Consider the following 17,923-nt stretch of genomic DNA (forward strand, 5'->3'; position numbering starts at 1 on the left):
TCTTCGGCGTGGCAAAGCCAGTTACGGTGTCAGGCTCCGGCGGCTGCCTTCAGGAGAGTTGAGGGGGGATTAACTGTATATTTGCAGCTGCTGATTGCCACGGATGAGATGCCCTACGGTGCCGATCAACAAACAAGGCTTTGGCAGCCATCGGCCATATTTAAACCCCCCCCCCCCCGATCTCCACTATGCCATTTGTCTGCTGGGGCACGACTGCCCTAAATGGCACGCTCCCCTTCCTTTCATCTTCTTGTGAGAATTCATTAGGTACTGTAGGCATGTCTTCCAGGCTTCCCATTTGAGCGATGTTGATAAAATACATATTGTACGTGCAGCCCTAATCAGCTTGATCCACTTGATAGAGTTGGTAGAGTTGAAGGCGAGGCGGGTCTATCTATCTCTCCCTCTCTCTCTCTCTTCCTCCCTTCGCGCTCTCTCTCTCTCTCTCTCTCTCTCTCTCTCTCTCTCTCTCTCTCTCTCTCTCTCTCATTCTTGATCTGCTTTCAGGCTGTTTGCTTTCTTAAATGAATGTAATGGTACAAACGGAGGATAAATTGCCTTCTGTGTGCTCCATCTCATCACATGCATCCCACAGGGCCCTCTCCGGAGCGGGAGGGAGAGAAAAAAATGAAAGCAGACCAACAAATAATTAATTTGCTTTGCCTGCGAGATACACGTTTCCTATCTGTGTAGAACCCCTGCGATAAGGCTGATGTGCATTTGGTGCATTAGGCCTCTTGCACTATCGCCACAACACAGAGCAAGCTGGTAGGAAAGGGCAAAAGTCCGTGTGAGAATGTTTCTGTGTATTGGTGGGCCATCACTCTGTAACCTATATACAGGGTTTACATGGGGCTTTTCCAAAGATGTACAGGGGCTGAAGTATTCCCAAAAGGATGTCCTGCAGACCCTGATAACAACTGCTGACCTGAGAATATACCCAGGATCTCTCAACAGAAGCCAACATTACAAATGAACTCTTCTTAATACCACTGTGTCCCTTTTATATTCTTAATTAGAGCAGAAATTCACATGTTCACTGTGACACCCATTTCACAACCAACACACGGACATAGCGAGTAATGGAAAACGCTGGTGGTTGTCAGAAAAAAACAAAAGGCAGCGCCAAAACATTCCCCAACAATAAAATGTAACATATTTGTTGTCAACCTAAAGTCGTGTTTAGCTTTGCAGACTGGAGGGGAAGGAACTGAATAAACACCTGAATAAACGCTCTGGAATAACAGAATTAAAGAGATTCCAATGAGTAAGTAAACTGTAATTAGTAACCACTAATGTACAAGATATTAATTTTAATCCCTAGAGAACCATACGAAAATGCTATTAGAGACTTACGAGCTGTTAAGTCTTAATGCAGATGCAGGGGTTGTAAAAGATGCTTTTGTTTACCAATGAATTATTGAGAGGTAGGATTTAATCAAAGCTACAGATGTTGCAGTCAGAAAGTGTTGTTAATCTCATTTTGATTGCATCTAAATGAAAGTATAGACTATAAAAATCACAGAGACTGATTGTTGATTGCGGAGTTAATTACAGAATCTAAATAAGAGATAGCAAACAATATAAAAAAGCGATTACTTCGGATTGGTACAGTGATCATCTGATGATTCTGGAAGAACTCACTCTCCATCTGCATTACTTTAATCGAGCCATATAATGTTCCATTTCGAAACAAAACAGCAAAGAATAAACCGGATGATTATGCGTCCCCGTTAGAATGACACTGTAATGTTTTCTGTGATGGGGTCGATAAGAAACAAGACGAATTGTTCTCAGTGTTGATGATCCAATCGATACTAAGTATCACAACTCAATCAGACGATGGGGGTTTAAGCAGCAGTGGACAGCTGTAAAAGACACTTCAGCTGATGCGAAATGTCTCCCTTCAGATTAACATTTCCCGGGTAGATATCCTTCGAGCCTTAGAGTGTCGAAGTGGTGAGAGCGATCCTTACAAACTTTCTCCAGAGATGAAAAGCCTGACCTTTTTATCAGCTGCGAAAAAAATGCATTAGCTACCACATAATCCAATTTGGAGACCATGCAGAGTGGAGGTTCTGACTGAATTTTAGTGTGGCGAGAGCAACAGAAAAACACCACAGTGAGTGTTTCTCTAGGTGAGGGCTCTTTGGACTCTTTTTCCCTCTCTGTTGCCTGCCTGCCAGCCTCTCTGGAGCGCCCAAGTTACAGAGGACATCAAGGGCTTTGCACTGCTGAGCTCCATGAGCGCCATATCTTTCCCCCCTGCTTCCCCCTGCCTCTTCCTCTCTATGTCTCTCTGACTCTTCCTCGTTCATGCTCTAAGGAGCTTTAGAAACTCGTCTGGGTAATGGGAGCAGCAGTCAATCATATTGAGTTTTCAAAGGTGATGCTTTTTTTCACGCTCGCTTCCCACAAATCCCATCGAGCTTGGCACCTGTCAGGTTGTCGTTCTGAAGCGCGCGATCCAATGCCAGTCACCCAAAGCCCGCGGGTCCCCTGGCAGATGGAGAGGTTGACTTGTCGGTTGGATGTTGAGAAATGAGGTCATTCTATCATGCTGGGTCTAACTTTTTATTTTTAAAACAGTGGAAAAATAACACACTAGGTTAACGTCTGAATCGCTTTCATGTTAACTCCGTAATAGAGCCCAATTCATGCGACAGGTTTTAGAGTGAAAATGATATTTACTTTGACTTTATATGAGGTTTTAACAAAACTGGACAAGAATATATCCTGCATTTCTATTGGTGCCCTTCAGTTTTACAGAGTCTGACAGCATTGTCAAAACACCACTGGTGCTGCCAGCTCTAATAATGTTGAGGTTGGTAATAAATAGTCAAATGAGCTCTTGTTGTTCCATGATCCTGTGTAGAGGAACAGTAAAACCCGATATGGCTAAATGGCCAGGATCTCGACGCCCACAGCAACCAGGGGTCCTTGTATCTCCAAGGGTTTATAGGCTCAGGTCTGACTCATTCCAGCTTTACAGTCACAGTGACCTTCCCATTAGGGCTTCATTACCAAAGGTCTATCAGAGAGAGAGGCGTATACCGGGCTATTTATCCAGCTGCGGCCCCTTCATATTAACTGTAGTGGATAAACAACAGTGCAGCTTTGAAAGCATTGGCGAGCCAAAGGTGAATGTATTTATCATGGCACAAAATGCACATGTGTATAAATAGATGAAGCATAACAAGAGTCTAAGATGCAAAAGCTATAAAGTAACTGGCAATTGCAAGCATTTAGACCCCACCTCCCCTTAAAAGGAGCACCAACCCACATCAACCAAATGGCCTCTAAGTGTCTCTAATTAGTTGACTCGATCTAAAAAACCTTCTTCTCTATGACTGAACTGTTGTGGTGTAATGACAGCACTAAGGGATGTCCAGTAAACCACATGATGAGAACTTAGACTCCAGGGTACGGCAGCATTGTCTGATGTTGTTCCAACTAAGCATATGTTTGACTCGGTGGCTTTTAGATGTAAGACACTGATACAGTAATTTTGAGTGTAGTCACTCTCCAACACTCACAGCATTCTGTGTATTTTTTCCAATGAAGACCCAGAAAATAAAGGAAGGCTCTCAGCTAATTTCAATTCAATTTTCTTTCACTCAGTTGGCCGCTGGAACCAATTTTACATGGTAAGATGATGTGTGCAGTTGAGCGATGCTTATAGAGGTCATATGATTATCAGGAGATGCGTCACGCCATGGTAATATCCTCATATAATATTATTATCTATGCTGTGGGAGATGTGGTGACTACCAGTGACAGGGTAATGGGTTTACCTGGTTCTCATGTTTTGTACACCAACAACAAAGAAATCAACAAATGTATATTTCCTGTATGGTATCTGGAATCTATTCTCAAAACCCCTTAAGAACTCTTGTGCCTAGTCATAAATCAGGTTTTAGGCATTAGCCTGTTCAACACTGAGCCTGTTTTTCAGGTCTCAGGCTCGAAAATGACATTCCCATCTTCGCTTCTAAAAGGGTTAAATTAATAATCTTTGTTCTCAAAGTAATGATAAACCTGTGAGTTGGATGTAGAAAAGTCAGAATCAATAAAGATGTTTTTTTATTTTAAAGAAAATTCAGATTGAATATAGTAAAAAACTGTAAATTATAGTGTTCGTCCAAAAATTATTTTTTACTTAGAGTGAAAACTACCCTTGGATGATGAGTTAGTAAACTAAAAGCTTTAGGAATCCAAAGTACAACATATAATAAGTACCCTGTATCAAGATTGATGCAAAACAAGTGATATGTGACCTTTTTAGAGAGATTTAGCAAAAAAAACCCACTTCTGGGGTAATTTGGGTGGATTTTCCATATCTCTGGCTTGGTCGATTTTGACGAATGAAATCTCTTTATAACCGCTAGAGCCAATGGAATCGAGGGAAAGTTCTACACACACAAACACGTTACCAAATAAGGAGTGAGTGTGACGCGTGGCCAAAACCAGAAGCTGCATACACTCTGTTGGCTACCATTAGCAGCTAGCTTTTTTCCTCTGAATTTTACATAAAAATGGAATTATGGATTATAAATAATTTTTTCAAAGCGACAGACACATTATTGACCTTTGGATTAACCGATTCAGCCGCGTTTTTTCTCGTTTTAATGCCATTGAACACGTCTTTTGATCAGATTGACAGCTACGCTGAGACGATCTCCCGTAAAAGCTCCGTAAAGGTACGTGTTGTGATGTCTGTGTTTGCTTCCCCTGTCGCGAGTTCGGATCGCTCAGTGATGATATTGTACCTATATAATCTGTGGAGTCTCACCTTTAATTGGATATATTGTATGTGCAGTTACGATAAGTAATAAGGGTATCTTCATCTTGAGTTCTGTGCTCCAGGGCTTAACAGGTTAGAGAGTGTGACTTTATAAATTAATATAGTGCAGTTAGATTTTAGATTTGTAACAAGTTGCTGGCTGGCTGTCAGATGTCTTACTAGGAAATAAAACGTGAAATATCCCTTTAAAACAGGATCCTTAATCTGCCCCTTTGATCACAGTGTGTTTCTCCAGGGCCCACCTCAGATGCTGGTAACAGTATCCAGGTCAGGGTTAAACGCAACTCATTCTGCTCTTTCATACTAAAGACTGACTGACAGCCAGGAATGAGAAGCCTTCCTTACGCAAACCTCACTGACTTCCTTTTTCCTGATCTTCAAACAGGAAGTCATGCAGCTCGAAATATTAGGTTGCATAGCAGTGGCAGGATTAGAAAGTAAAGAAATTGTAAATCACACTGGATCTCTAAATGGCAAAACAAAAAGTTCTCTATCCAATTTTGCTGTCTTAATAGGCTAGATGGTACATTCAGAAATGAATGCAAATTCTCTTTTGTTGGCGCTGTATTTGACAATGAAAGTTCTATTCATTTTAATTTAAAAATGCAAATGGCTGTTTATGTTTATTATGGTAGGCAAGTGACAGGAATCTTGAATGTGAATGTGTTTCAAGCTCCTTTTCGCAAATGGTAAATAGAAAGCCTCTGAGCTAAATAAGAACCAGTGCATATTATTATTATATCTCAAAGGCAGCAAGACAAATATTACAGGCATACAGCCGGGCTGGCATACACAAGATATGCAAAGCAGTGAGAGGTGCAAAACAAAAATGTAGTGGTGAACATCGGCTTATATTTCAAATCAAATCACAACACTCGCAAAAAGCTAATCCTGTGCCTGCAAATAAAACTCCATACTGCACTATCAATTCTTAAAGCTCAGTTCTCCACTAAATATAAGCTTGTTTTTATAATTAACATGCAACACTAAGCTTTTTATGCAGAAATAAACCTGCGACGGTGAGCATTCTTTATTTCTAAGAAACTGCTAAAACAAGTGAGCAGAAAAGATAAGGACTTATTTGCTATTTGAACGCGATTTTTTTAGGGACTATCTAATGACCACTATGCGGTATTTGTTTTTCAATCTCAAAGATAAAAACTATTTTAAGATTCAAACACAACAGATATATAGAACAGCTGCCATATTGTAAGTGGACATAAAAACATCTAAATAAACCTTAGAATCCAAAACTATGTAAACAATCCTATTTAAGTGATAAGCCTCTCTTTACAATCAGACCCCTTGTACAAAAGGTTCCTTGCCTAACATGTTTGTCTTTTAATTTCTCCATGGGAGCGATTAAGAAGATTGCTATTAATATTCCCTCCGGCAACGAAGGATAAAAAACAGACTAAGCACTCAAAGGATTGTCTTATGTAAAGGCTTTTATACTGTATCCCTGCAAAGAGCTTATTGAGAATCAATAGCATCATGTCTATCACTGACCAACATCTTAAAGTCCTGTGATCTGAATACACAGGCTCATTTTCTACAAGTCAACCTCATTGTCTAGCTTTCAGGCTTCTTATTGAGCTCTGGTTTGGGAAGTGGGATGGTTTACAGTAGATCGCTGTTATGACACAACAAGGCTATCCACAGGAAACATGTGGAGGTTACCTTCACTTTGGACATATGGATCAGTGGCCTTCACTAAGCCCCGGATGTATTGGCACATGGATTGAGCCGGCTATCAGAGTGGCCAGATAACCTTGTCATAACTACTCCGATTGTCACGGGGGGGGTGTTACAGGATGGAGACTCTAAATCCTCTTAAAAAAACAGACACACTGACTCACATAGAGAAGCACTGTCTTGGTAACATATGCAACCCCGCCCCACCTGAGCCCAGCAGTGAAAGGTCACAAGCCCCCAGGTGACAGCTGTCAATCACAGGAGGTGGGTATTATCAGATCCATTAATAACACCCTGAAAGGTTCTGGAGGACCATGGGAATAGAAATCTCATGACTTGTCACCACTGGATGTGACCTACAGGAAACCTATGGCCCTCATGACAACTCTTAGTCAAATATGTGTATGATAGGATTGGATTTTCTAAATACGCATGCTTATCTTGTTATTGTTCATTTGTAAATTCAACATGTATATTTTCTACTTTCTTGTTTATATTTTGTCTTTTAATTTTTATTGTGCAATGCCATGTCTTTTTATGCTGCTGCAACACAAACATGTCCCAAATTGGGATCAATAAAGTTCTATCTTATCTTATCTTAAGATAGAGGAAGATTTAAGAGGAATGTGAGATTGGAGGGATTTAATTGAATAATTTAAAAATTCTGTGTTAATAAAAGTTTTGTAGAAGATATCAATGGCTATTCATCTGTTTGCTGTTTATCCCAACGTTGGATTGACATTGATTTTGTGGACTTTAGTTTGGACTTAAATACATATATAAAAAACATATGAGATAAGGGTTGAAAACATGAAAACAATAATATGAAACTAAAGCTCTGCATGGCACTGTCATCACATCAAATATTCGTGTTGACACGGAGGTTATGAACGATACAACCCCCCAGTGGAAAAACAAGCTTAAGTCCCATGCAGCGTGACTCTTTGAAAAAGGTGTGTGAGGGACCGGGGAGGATTAATTGTGATCCGAGGATAATGAAAAAAAAAGGATATTAAATTCTAGCACATGGAAAACGACTGATAGGCTCCTTCTGTTGTTTTACCTTGCCTTTGGATCCTGCCAGTTGCACGGGACAAACCCCTGTGGGACGAGGCAGCCTTGTGTGAAATTCACCTTGTGTGAAATTCATTGTTGTTCTGTGCGGGGCATGTGTCAACCATGATAAGTAAAAGTGAGCAAATACAATCACACCGCTGCTTATAAATTATGGATGAGGTGTAAATTAATTTCTTCCAAAGCACAAAAGTAGTTAATGACGTGTGACTGAACGAGAAAGGTAGTGAGTGATAAAGCTCACTGTTGATTCTGTAAGTGTATGGACATTTTCTTTGGGCGCTCCCTACCTGTCTGGAGCTGCAGGGCGTCCATTGCGCGGCTTGTTGACCTGGGCATACAGAGCCTCCAAGGGTGGCCCATTTTCCTGATGGCTGATGGGAAGGGGAGGACTCAGGGGACTCTGCGGGAGATGGTAGTGGTGGTTGTAAGGGTCCATGCTGCTGCTATCCATCGACGAGTCTAAAGATCCGATGCCAGCGTAGGTGGGCTCTTCATCTGAGCTGAAGGTACCGCCAACAACATCTTGGATCTCAGCATATTCCCTCTCTTTCTCCTGCCTTTCACGAAGCTCCAGCTTTTTGGCCTGTATTCTGTGAGAAAAAAAATTAAGAGGATATAAATTATTTGTTATTTATGAATCATCTTACAAACCATTATGCTAGAAATGCCAACATTCAATATCATTTCCTCACTTAAAAGAAAGATTTTACACCCTCAAATTGCGAGAGTTTTTATTCTTAAGCAGTTAATTGAGTTTTTAGATGGTTTGAAATGTGTGTAAAATATTGCCAATTCATTTTCTATGCCAAACTATGTATTTGGCCAACTTATGCTAGTGCAAAAGAACCGTTTCAAATTCCTGAATTTTGAGTTTGTTTATTTTTATACTCAGGAAAGTTATATACGATTTGGTCCAGCTCTACTTATGTTGTTTTTTGATAATTTTAAATGTTTCATAAGTTTTGAATGGGAACTCAGACAAAGATGCTTTCTTACAAATGTAAAATATTTTTCTAATGAGGACTTAATTGACCTATATGTAGAAACAAGTGACACTTTATTGTATATGAGATATTGAGTTGCAAGTGCATAATAAATGAACAGGAAGGAGGCAACTCAGAGAGACTTCCAGACGTCTTCTCTTCAAACTTCTTAAGTATCGTATTTTTTGTCCTGAGAAACAGAGAATGAGGACTGAAAAGAATGTCTTCCTCTGTAGCGTAATAAGATTAGGAGTCTTATTTAAATGTGTGGCTTTCCATGAGCCAGAAAAGCCAGAGATTTTTACCCCTCAGGTCTTTTAACAAGAGGAGGTAGGAGAGAGACATTCAGACCTCTTCTTCCTCCTTCCAGCCCCTTCCTCTCTCTCCGTGCCGTTCCTCTCACCGGGACCACTTCCACACAACAGGGCCTTTCACAGGGCCTTTCCTGTCTTAAAGAATGGTTCCATGTGAATGCCCATCTGTCCACAGCTAACAAGACTCAGTCATGGAGCTGCATGAGAGCAAGGAGTGCTGGCGTTGGTGGAGGGAGGAGGTGGACAGTGGGGAGTAAAAGAGGGGCTGAGGACAGGCAGAGGGGGAAATTGACCTCCCACTGCGGTGACCCTGGCCGCAGCCACCAGTCTGCTCAGTGGTTCCAGATGTTGTATCCCTGCTGTAGGGTAACACACACATTCACACACAACCATACAAGCACGCTACCTCCCACTGGTGCTAGACTTCCCTATTACCTCAGGTCATAACTGACCTTTGACCCCCCCCGCCCCCCGCTGCTGCTCACAGAAGATTGACAGGTTTGGAACAGACCTAGAATCCCCCATAGCCTAACACTCTCGCCCATGTCTGTGTATTTTAATAAAAGTAATCACATTTTAAACAATCATCCTTTTTCAATGCCAAATTAACCCAATTCCCACATCCTACCCATAGACTGCCTTGTTTATTTTTAGCTGTCCAAAATCCCATTTTCTCAGCATTATCTGCAGAGTGAGATTTTGATGGAGGCCTGATGCAATGTTGCATGATATGCAGTGATATTATGAAGTCTCTAAGCTGGTTAGGTGTATTTTTGAATTGTCACAGACCAGGTACATTATGGAAATGATCAACTCACAGCACGGTTGTGTTCGCTCGCTGTGCTCTCACTTTAGCTTGAGTTGTCGGAAACAAAAAACAAGCCTCACAGGGAGCAAAACACTAATTCCCAGAAGCCCTTTCACCTGCCATCTGGCTAAAGTGATGTCAGATGTGTGCCAGGAAGCACCAGACAATGATGTTACCACAGGTTCACGGAAGTCCGCTGGGATCTCAGAACCCTGAGGCGTTTTATGGACTAATCAGATTAATAAAAACGGAAATATTGACATTTCGGAGAGATAATGGCCTTGGCTAGACTGGCGACAAGCTATAAGAGTGACTTCTCTTTGAGGCCTCGGGAGTCTGACATTGATAAAGCTAATAGGTGCATTTCAATAAAAGGACATTAACAATCACAAATACCAAATGAGATACTATGTGAGTCATGCTTTAGCCATTAACGTTATTACTGTCGGCTCCATTTTGTGTTTTAGTGTTTGACTTATTTATTCATAATTAAGCTTCTGGTTCAAATCGTCCAATCCAATATTTCAACTAAAAAACTACAATAGACCTATGCATCTGTGTTTGAGGCCTCGGGGAATAACTTGGGAAGGTTAAGGAAAATATAGTATGGGTTCAAATAAGTGTGTTAGTGAACAAAAGTGATGTAAGTAAGTAAAGCATGTTACGTGAATCAAAATAAGGTAACGTGTTGAGTTCTGTATTGAAACGGGACACACATCCACATTTGCTCTAATCAAATAAAACGACCATTGCAGGTTGGCATCCTCTTGTGGCGGTGATCCACCATTGTATTAGTTGATAATGGCTTTCTACACCTAAGTAGATGTAGCAGGCCCTTCCTATGCTATATTTATGAGGCTGATATCCTCTGAAAATCCCCATTCAACTGCCTGAAAACATTTGAAGCAGCTGTATTAATATATGCAAAGCTTCAGAAAAAACATCAAGCAAATTATATAAATATTGTCTAGGAAACCGGGGTTGTTCTGCTTTGTAATATGCTGATAAGCCCGAAAGCAAACATCCTCACCTGCGAACTGTTTTATTCTTGGGGAACCTGCAACTACTGCTTTCAACTCCTCTCCTCTCCCCACTTTCTCCTGAGACACCACCCCCGCGCTCTACCATATATACTCCATTAGCCAATTAATGGCCCAGCATGTTAACATAGAGGAAATTGCTGCCCACACTAAACACATTATTACTGAACAACCCCAATTACCAGCCCTCCTCCTGTCTTCTCCTCTTACCAGATAGTATGTTTGAGAGGAGAGGACACTGCAGCTTTTAATGCAACCAGCCCGGGGATATTTTATTTTAAAAAGGGGACCATTATCTGTAGTGCTTCATTGCAGCCCAACTGTGGATTTCCCTTTTCATTTTAATTACTGATGACAGAATGGAAGATAACCAGTATTATATTACTAATTCCTCAGTTTCTTTTGTCTCTATTTAATGTCTACACATGTTTTCTTTTTTTTAAATGCTGAATTTTCTTTTAAATATAATACAATGCCTACTTGCTTGTTCTTCAAAACAGTAAAGTGGAAAGTCATTTCCTCCTGGCTAAAATAGAGTCTAGACAGACTAAATCAGAGCTTTTCAGGGCAGTTCAAGTTCAATCCCTCATCCACCGACTGACCATGTCTTAGTAAAAGTATGTACACCCAGCATCATCCTTTATTCAACCTATCCCCCTTCAAACTGTTGTTCTCCCTTTATGTTTTACTAGCCTTTCATTGTCACTACATTGAGTAAGAATTCCTTCACATCAACTGAAATGGAATTTGCAATGAAACTGTTGCAGCTTCATTTCAGAAGAAGAGTTGTGAAACGATAGCAACATGTAAGCTCACCTCAAGTTCTCCAAACTGAATACATCTTTCAAAATCCATCAAAGCCGGGTTTTTTTGCCAACAAATCCAACAGACTCCTTCTCCATATGTTTGTCAACGTGTAATCTACCCAAGGGAGGCGAGGGGAGACAAAGATGAAGGGGGTATGGGGGCTGTCTGTACTTTCAGACACACATTTTGAAGTCAACACTTAGAAGCTTGAAAACCTGCCTCTTTAATATGCATTGTTACCTTGGTAGATGAAACAGAATGCATTTGCTCTCTTACATTCTCATTGAGCCGCCTTGAATGGATTTTTCTTTCTAATACCCCCTCACCAAAACATGTTCTATTGTTCTGGAGTGCAGATGGAGGACAGAATGTGTATAAATCGAATCAAAATGCATTAAATGAGCCTGCGTGCAGCTGTCTGTGCAGAATCGCAAACCACCGATAGCCCATCTTTTGTGTTGACACTTGGCCCATAACAGCATAATGTAATCACATAGATAATTGTCCAAGTTCCGTGATGTTAATTCACAGTGTTAACAATCGCATTAACTTGCTGTAGGTATCAATATAATTACAAGTATAATCACACTTCCCAATCAGTTCATTGGAGCCTTCTTTGAACTCACTATGCAAATGAAGCTCAAATAGGATACTGAAATAATGAGATGGTTTTACAAAGGGAAATGATAAAGATTGTACCACAATTACTGACAAAAACACTGAAAAAGAAGGATCTGCCTTAGAGGATATTGCTTTATTTTATATAATAGTTAATGTAACCCGAACATGATGTAAGAGACAAACTTCTCATCATCTGAATTGAAGATCAAATCTATCAAGACTAATCCAAGTTTTCTGTTCGTCAATATGAATTGTGCTGACGGACGCACTCGAGAATCACTGGTCAAGTTTTGTTTGTCCAGAGTCAGCAGGACATCAAACAACAAACAAGAGGAAGCCACTGTCGAGGATGAAAAAACAGTGATTTGCTGTGGTCTGGGAGTGGGTACAAGGAGAGCAGCAGTGGAGTGCTGGCCGCTGATTAGAAGCCAACCGGAGCCAAGCTGATAAGAGAGAATGGACATCATAATCAGCTGCCGCAGAGAAAGACAGAGTGAATGGAGTTCAGTTCAGGCGGAAAATGAAGAAGGGACATTGTCAAGTTGTCTTTGTGTGCATCCCTCTTTGGCTGGAAAAATATAGTTTCAGGGCTAACGTGCAGAGATAAGTCAGAGACTGATACAAGCTCCACCAACACCACCCGCCCTGTGTTTCTTTCTTTCTCTCGTTTCCCCCATGGCTTGCATGAATAAAGGCCATAGCCACGGAAACGGCTGCGTTCCAAGCTACCCAAGGTCCAATCACAGAGCTTGTTGTCTCCACAGTCCTCACAACATGAGCCAATCAGATAGGGGTGGCTTGGGTGCTGTCCACGGGCATAGAGACCAGCGTAATGGCTGCCACCGCTGTGCTGAACAAAGATTTCGATCAGTCAAGTAACCACAGGTTCTAATGTCGCCTTGATGAGACATGAAACAGTCAATCACAGGAGCTCTGTAAAACCTTCCAAACGTTGGCAAAACAAATGCTGCTGATAACCGCTCTTCATCAAGTGGGTGCACTGCCCTGTGCTCTGGCAATGAAATCAAACTTAATGTACTCTTCTCCATCATCTTCAATCCATAACAGGCTGACAAGATATCAATGGAGGATAACATTTTTAATCAAAATAAAGGAGGTTGTATCTGCAAGGACCGCAAGCCAAACCATAAATTGCATGAATCATATCAAGGTCAGAGTTTTAAATATATAACCGTAGCGGCCTTATTGCAGGCTAAAAAGGGCAGGTTTTATGAATTAATCTGTCTCACCTCTGCGCTGACTCCTATTTTGAATCACTAAAAGCCCCTGTCAAAACCGTCTGCTTGAATTAATGATCGCTAATGTCAGCGGCGCCGGGAGTTTGGCTGGGTCCCATCCCGGGCCGTGCTGACGATTGCCAGCGTCGGAAACCCGTTACGGTCCGATCCATAATTTCATAAAGGCAATCTGAAATGGTCCTGTCTCAGTGTCAGCATGGAAATCAATCACAGCATGTGCCTAGAGCAGAGAACTAAGACAATCAAACGTAGCACCTTGGGAGTGCAAAACAGTAGTGATACCCAAAAAATACAAGAAGTAATGGATTTCTGAGCTGTCGTCCTGCTGAACCCTAATGCTTTGAATATCGACTTGTCTTCATGGCAGGTTGGTTTATTATTACCCAGCACGATTTCCCTCAGGACACCCTTTCCATTAACTGAGGGACAATCCTGGCCTGGCTGAGTGATAGGATTTGGGAACAGGTACAAAAAGAAAGAATTAGGTTGCCCTCCTGCACCAGGAGCCAGGACCGGAGCTCACACATGCAGAACGGACACAAACAAGACAGGGAATGAGAACGTGCTGCAAGACCAAGTAGCAGACAAAGAAATTGGGTGACAGCAGTGAGAAAATAAGTTGGATTTAAATAGTGTGTGTGTGTGTGTTGGGGGGAGAGGCATGTACTCTACATATCTCATGCCCGCTGTGTGTCTGTGTTGATTCTGCTGCTCAGCTTGACAGGCGTTTGGGAGCTCCTCAAAGGGAACAGATCTGGATGGAGAGCCAGGCCCACCGGTCTCCAGGGTGCACTGAGGGAAATGTGTTGGGCCCTCAGCCAGAAGCGCTCGCACCCTCAGCACAGAGGAGAGGACCATCATGGAAAGTCATAGTTGAATACCAAAAATAAATGTGCTACAGCTTTTTGAGCAAGGCCTCCAGATGTTCCATTCAGCAAGGGAGAGGGCCTTTGTGAGCCTTTTTGTTGTGTGTGCACTTGTTTGTGTTTGTGTGCATTTGAGACAGCCATCCATCCTTCTCTCATCCATCCTTCTCTCCCTTCGTCGTAAGAGGGAGCGGTATCAAGCTCTATTGTTTCTATTCAATTAGCTGTCATTACCATTGGCAGTTTGATTACTGAGTTCATTTGGCTGCTTGAGAACAATGGAGGCAGCAAGCTGTCTTTTCATTCACCCTGCCACCAATATTGTCTTCGCTGCTGGAGAGAATTAAATGGGGCTTGTCTTTGAGGGATGAGGTGCACGCGGCAAAACCAATGCCTCGCCTTATTCTTCTGGACGTCATGATGTCCACGAACACCAGAGGACACAGAGCCAAGAGGGGCGGATTAGAAGGAAGGCGTATTCCAGAGCGATTAACAACCTGGTCGAGCTGCAGGAGAAGACAAATGCAGAGCTATATCGATTTCACTATTATAATGAGCACCATTCAATCATGCCAAATCCACAGGGGCCTACGAGCACCATTAAGAGGTCAGCACCTCTGAATGGCACGGCCAACAACAATCCATAAATGATCTATTTAATGTACTGATATAAAAGAAAGGGACATTTGACAAATTGACATCAGAGTACTTTCCCAGAACTTCCCAACCTTGCTCTGCCATTTTGCTAATTAGTTAGTTTGCTAATTTTCTGGTCAGCAGTGGGTTTTTTCTTAGTTCAGCTGGGTCCTAATTGTTTGAGCTTTAAGCGAGCCAAGACTCACCTCTCTTGTTCCAGCCTCATCCGCTGGGTCTCGTCCTCTGACGCCTGCATGTCCTCAGCTTTAGATTTACTGGAGCCCTTCCTCTCCATCTTGTCTCCTGGTCGCTGTTTTCCAAACCTGAGTTAAAGAGAAGTCAGAGAAGATTTAATTGAGGCCCAGTTTTTAATAATTTCCAACCTAATATGGATATTTTTCTTTCCACAGCAGCATGTCTCTTCTTTGTCCGGGGAAATTCAGGTGAAATACTCGGTAGGAAATTAAAGTGTCAAACTGTCAAAATCTTCAGGTGGGGTTTACAGTGGGATGACAGCACAGGAGGAGTCTCCCCAGGCTCCCATTCGTTATTGAAAGAAAAAACATGGCCTTTTTCATATAAATGCAATCAAAATGCATCAAGCCATATCAAAAGATAACAGAATTCCCTCCCTGCCGATGCGCATGCAGGACAGCAGAACGATTCAGTGTGTCTGAAATGTAGAAAATGGCAGAAAATCCAGTTCTTTTTAAAAGAGGATCAGCTCCACATTCCTCCCTGAGCTGTGGAGTTTACTTGGAATGATCGGAGCAGTGACAGCTCATGATTTAGTTTTCGAGGAGGGAACAAACTACCTGCAACCAGGCAGTATGTAAGTGGAGGAAACAGCCGAGCTCGCCGGCATCATTTGTAACTTTCTATGCAGTGTCGCAAACTTTTACATTTTAATGACGGGAGTGACAAACCAGTGGCAGTAAATCTGTTACAGCTTTACAGCGAGGTGAGAATAAGCCAAGCCAATGATCGTAAATTCCTCGGGTCCACGTAGCATGGTGCAGGGCGAATAAATGACGGGCTGACAGGGGTGTGAGAAAATGATGAGGAATAGGAGGCATGCAGTTGACAGGGAGTACAGTACATGTGCACACACACACACACACACACACACACACACACACACACACACACACACACACAACACACACACACACACACACACACACACACACACACACACACACACACACACACAACACACACACACACACACACACACACCACACACACACACACACACACACACACACACACACACACACACACACACACACACACACAACTTGTGCACAGAGTCTAGAAATAAAGGGTAAACTCTCTGATGAGACAGAACAGGAAAGGCAATATCATAAAAGTATGATGTCATTTCCTGCCGCTCCACAATGTTGCCAGCTGTGCAGGAAGAGCGAAATGTCAGGATACAGAAGAAGGAAGTACTACAGACAGATATTTAGGCACATGATGGCCATGTTGCGCAGGGAGATGGAAGCCAATATGACACCATGTGCAGTATACAGTGTTACTCTGGTTCTCAATATAAGTATGTGCACGGTGTATATGGGGAATAACCATTGGAACACCATGTTTACAAGTATTATGATAAGCAAACAAATCCACCATTTCTGTAGGTAACAGTTTGTCAGGTTGGCACCAACAAGGCAATATATGAAAGTATATGTGCATGAGGGGACGAAATAAGAAAGTCAATAAATATAATCACAGTAAAGGACTGGAATTGTATTGATTGTTGTATTGTATTTCATAACGTGACTGGATGTTGTTGTATCGTACACACAGACATTGATTATATGATGTTCCACGTGGGATTTCTGTGCGGCCCTTTTCAATTGTACACAGAGAAACAGGAGAAATCATTAAGCCCTGCATCAATCCTAGTTTATTTGTTACCTTCCTCATAGCAGAGCTTCATTTGACAGTTTAAAAACTTTCCCTGAAAGCTACAAATAATTACATCAGACAAGGCTGACTTTCGGCCGGAGGAAGTGAATATATTCATGAAATGGGAGTGTTTCCCTCATGGATGTTTATTATTCTACTTTACATTAAAAGCAGCCAAGACCTTTGAGTATATGTGACCTGCTCTATCTAAATCAGTCGCATTGACCCAAAGACATTTTGAGTTGTATACACTGTTGGAAAGAGGATATTCCTAGCTTTCTAATGATATCAGGATTGTTTTTGTACTCCAAATATTAAGCGAAATATGTCACATTATATAATGACCGTCACAGAGTCATCATTTTGAGAAAAAGGCCTTCAAAGTTTTCTCTTCTCTGGAATCCATCGATCTGATTGATTATTAGTGGAGCAAATGATCAAAATACTACGGAGGGAAGATATTTTCGTTTGGAGGGGAAGCTCGCGAGTGTGTGTGAATACGTGTGTGTGTGTGTGTGTGTGTGTAATTTTGCATTTGTGTGTATTGTGTTTGTTTCCCGGGGAAACCACTCACGAGATACACCGGCTGTTGTTATGCCTGCTGTGACGTTAAGTTACTCCGTTCTCTGCTTGTAATTATGCCGTTAAAAGCTTCAAAGTTGTATTTATCATCTGAATTTGCCGAAACAAGTTTAATATTCTGAAAGCCAAGACTTTGTTTAATTGAAATCAGATGAAAACAAACTGTAACGGACCCTGCCGTGTTATCTATGATTACTATACGCTTACATTCATAATGTCAGCCGGAGGGAGGGGGGGCGGCGCTGCGGAAGAGCAGATTGCGAGTGAGAGGTGCCTGTCATCTTCCCTTTACAAGCTTCAAAAATGTATTTATCGTGTGATTTTGGAAATAAAAGTTTCATATTCTAAAAGTCAAGACTTTGTTTGTTTAAAATCAAACAAAACACCCGAACCCCGAAAAAATTGTTTTTTACGTAAATCCACGTTTATTTTGAAATGAGCCGTTGCGACTTCCGAATGATTTCGATAGAGCGGGTCACATATGCTTTATCTTTGCAGTGGCTGATTTGGAATT

The 17,923-nt window shown here is 41.7% G+C and overlaps 1 protein-coding gene across 4 annotated transcripts in view; it reads right to left on the reverse strand.

Moving 5' to 3' along the window:
* Positions 1-17,923, reverse strand: part of pard3aa (par-3 family cell polarity regulator alpha, a) — a 318,714-nt gene that overhangs the window by 62,593 nt on the left and 238,198 nt on the right. For all 4 annotated transcript variants that reach the window (XM_034222612.1, XM_034222611.1, XM_034222610.1 and 1 more), the window contains 2 exons: positions 15,117-15,233; positions 7,864-8,166 (listed from right to left, as the gene is read on the reverse strand). In XM_034222612.1, coding sequence (XP_034078503.1) covers positions 7,864-8,166; positions 15,117-15,233 — 420 coding nt within the window. The remainder of the gene's footprint in view (positions 1-7,863; positions 8,167-15,116; positions 15,234-17,923) is intronic.

The sequence above is a fragment of the Gymnodraco acuticeps genome, unplaced genomic scaffold, assembly GCF_902827175.1.
Source record: "Gymnodraco acuticeps unplaced genomic scaffold, fGymAcu1.1, whole genome shotgun sequence".
Lineage (NCBI taxonomy): Eukaryota > Metazoa > Chordata > Actinopteri > Perciformes > Bathydraconidae > Gymnodraco > Gymnodraco acuticeps.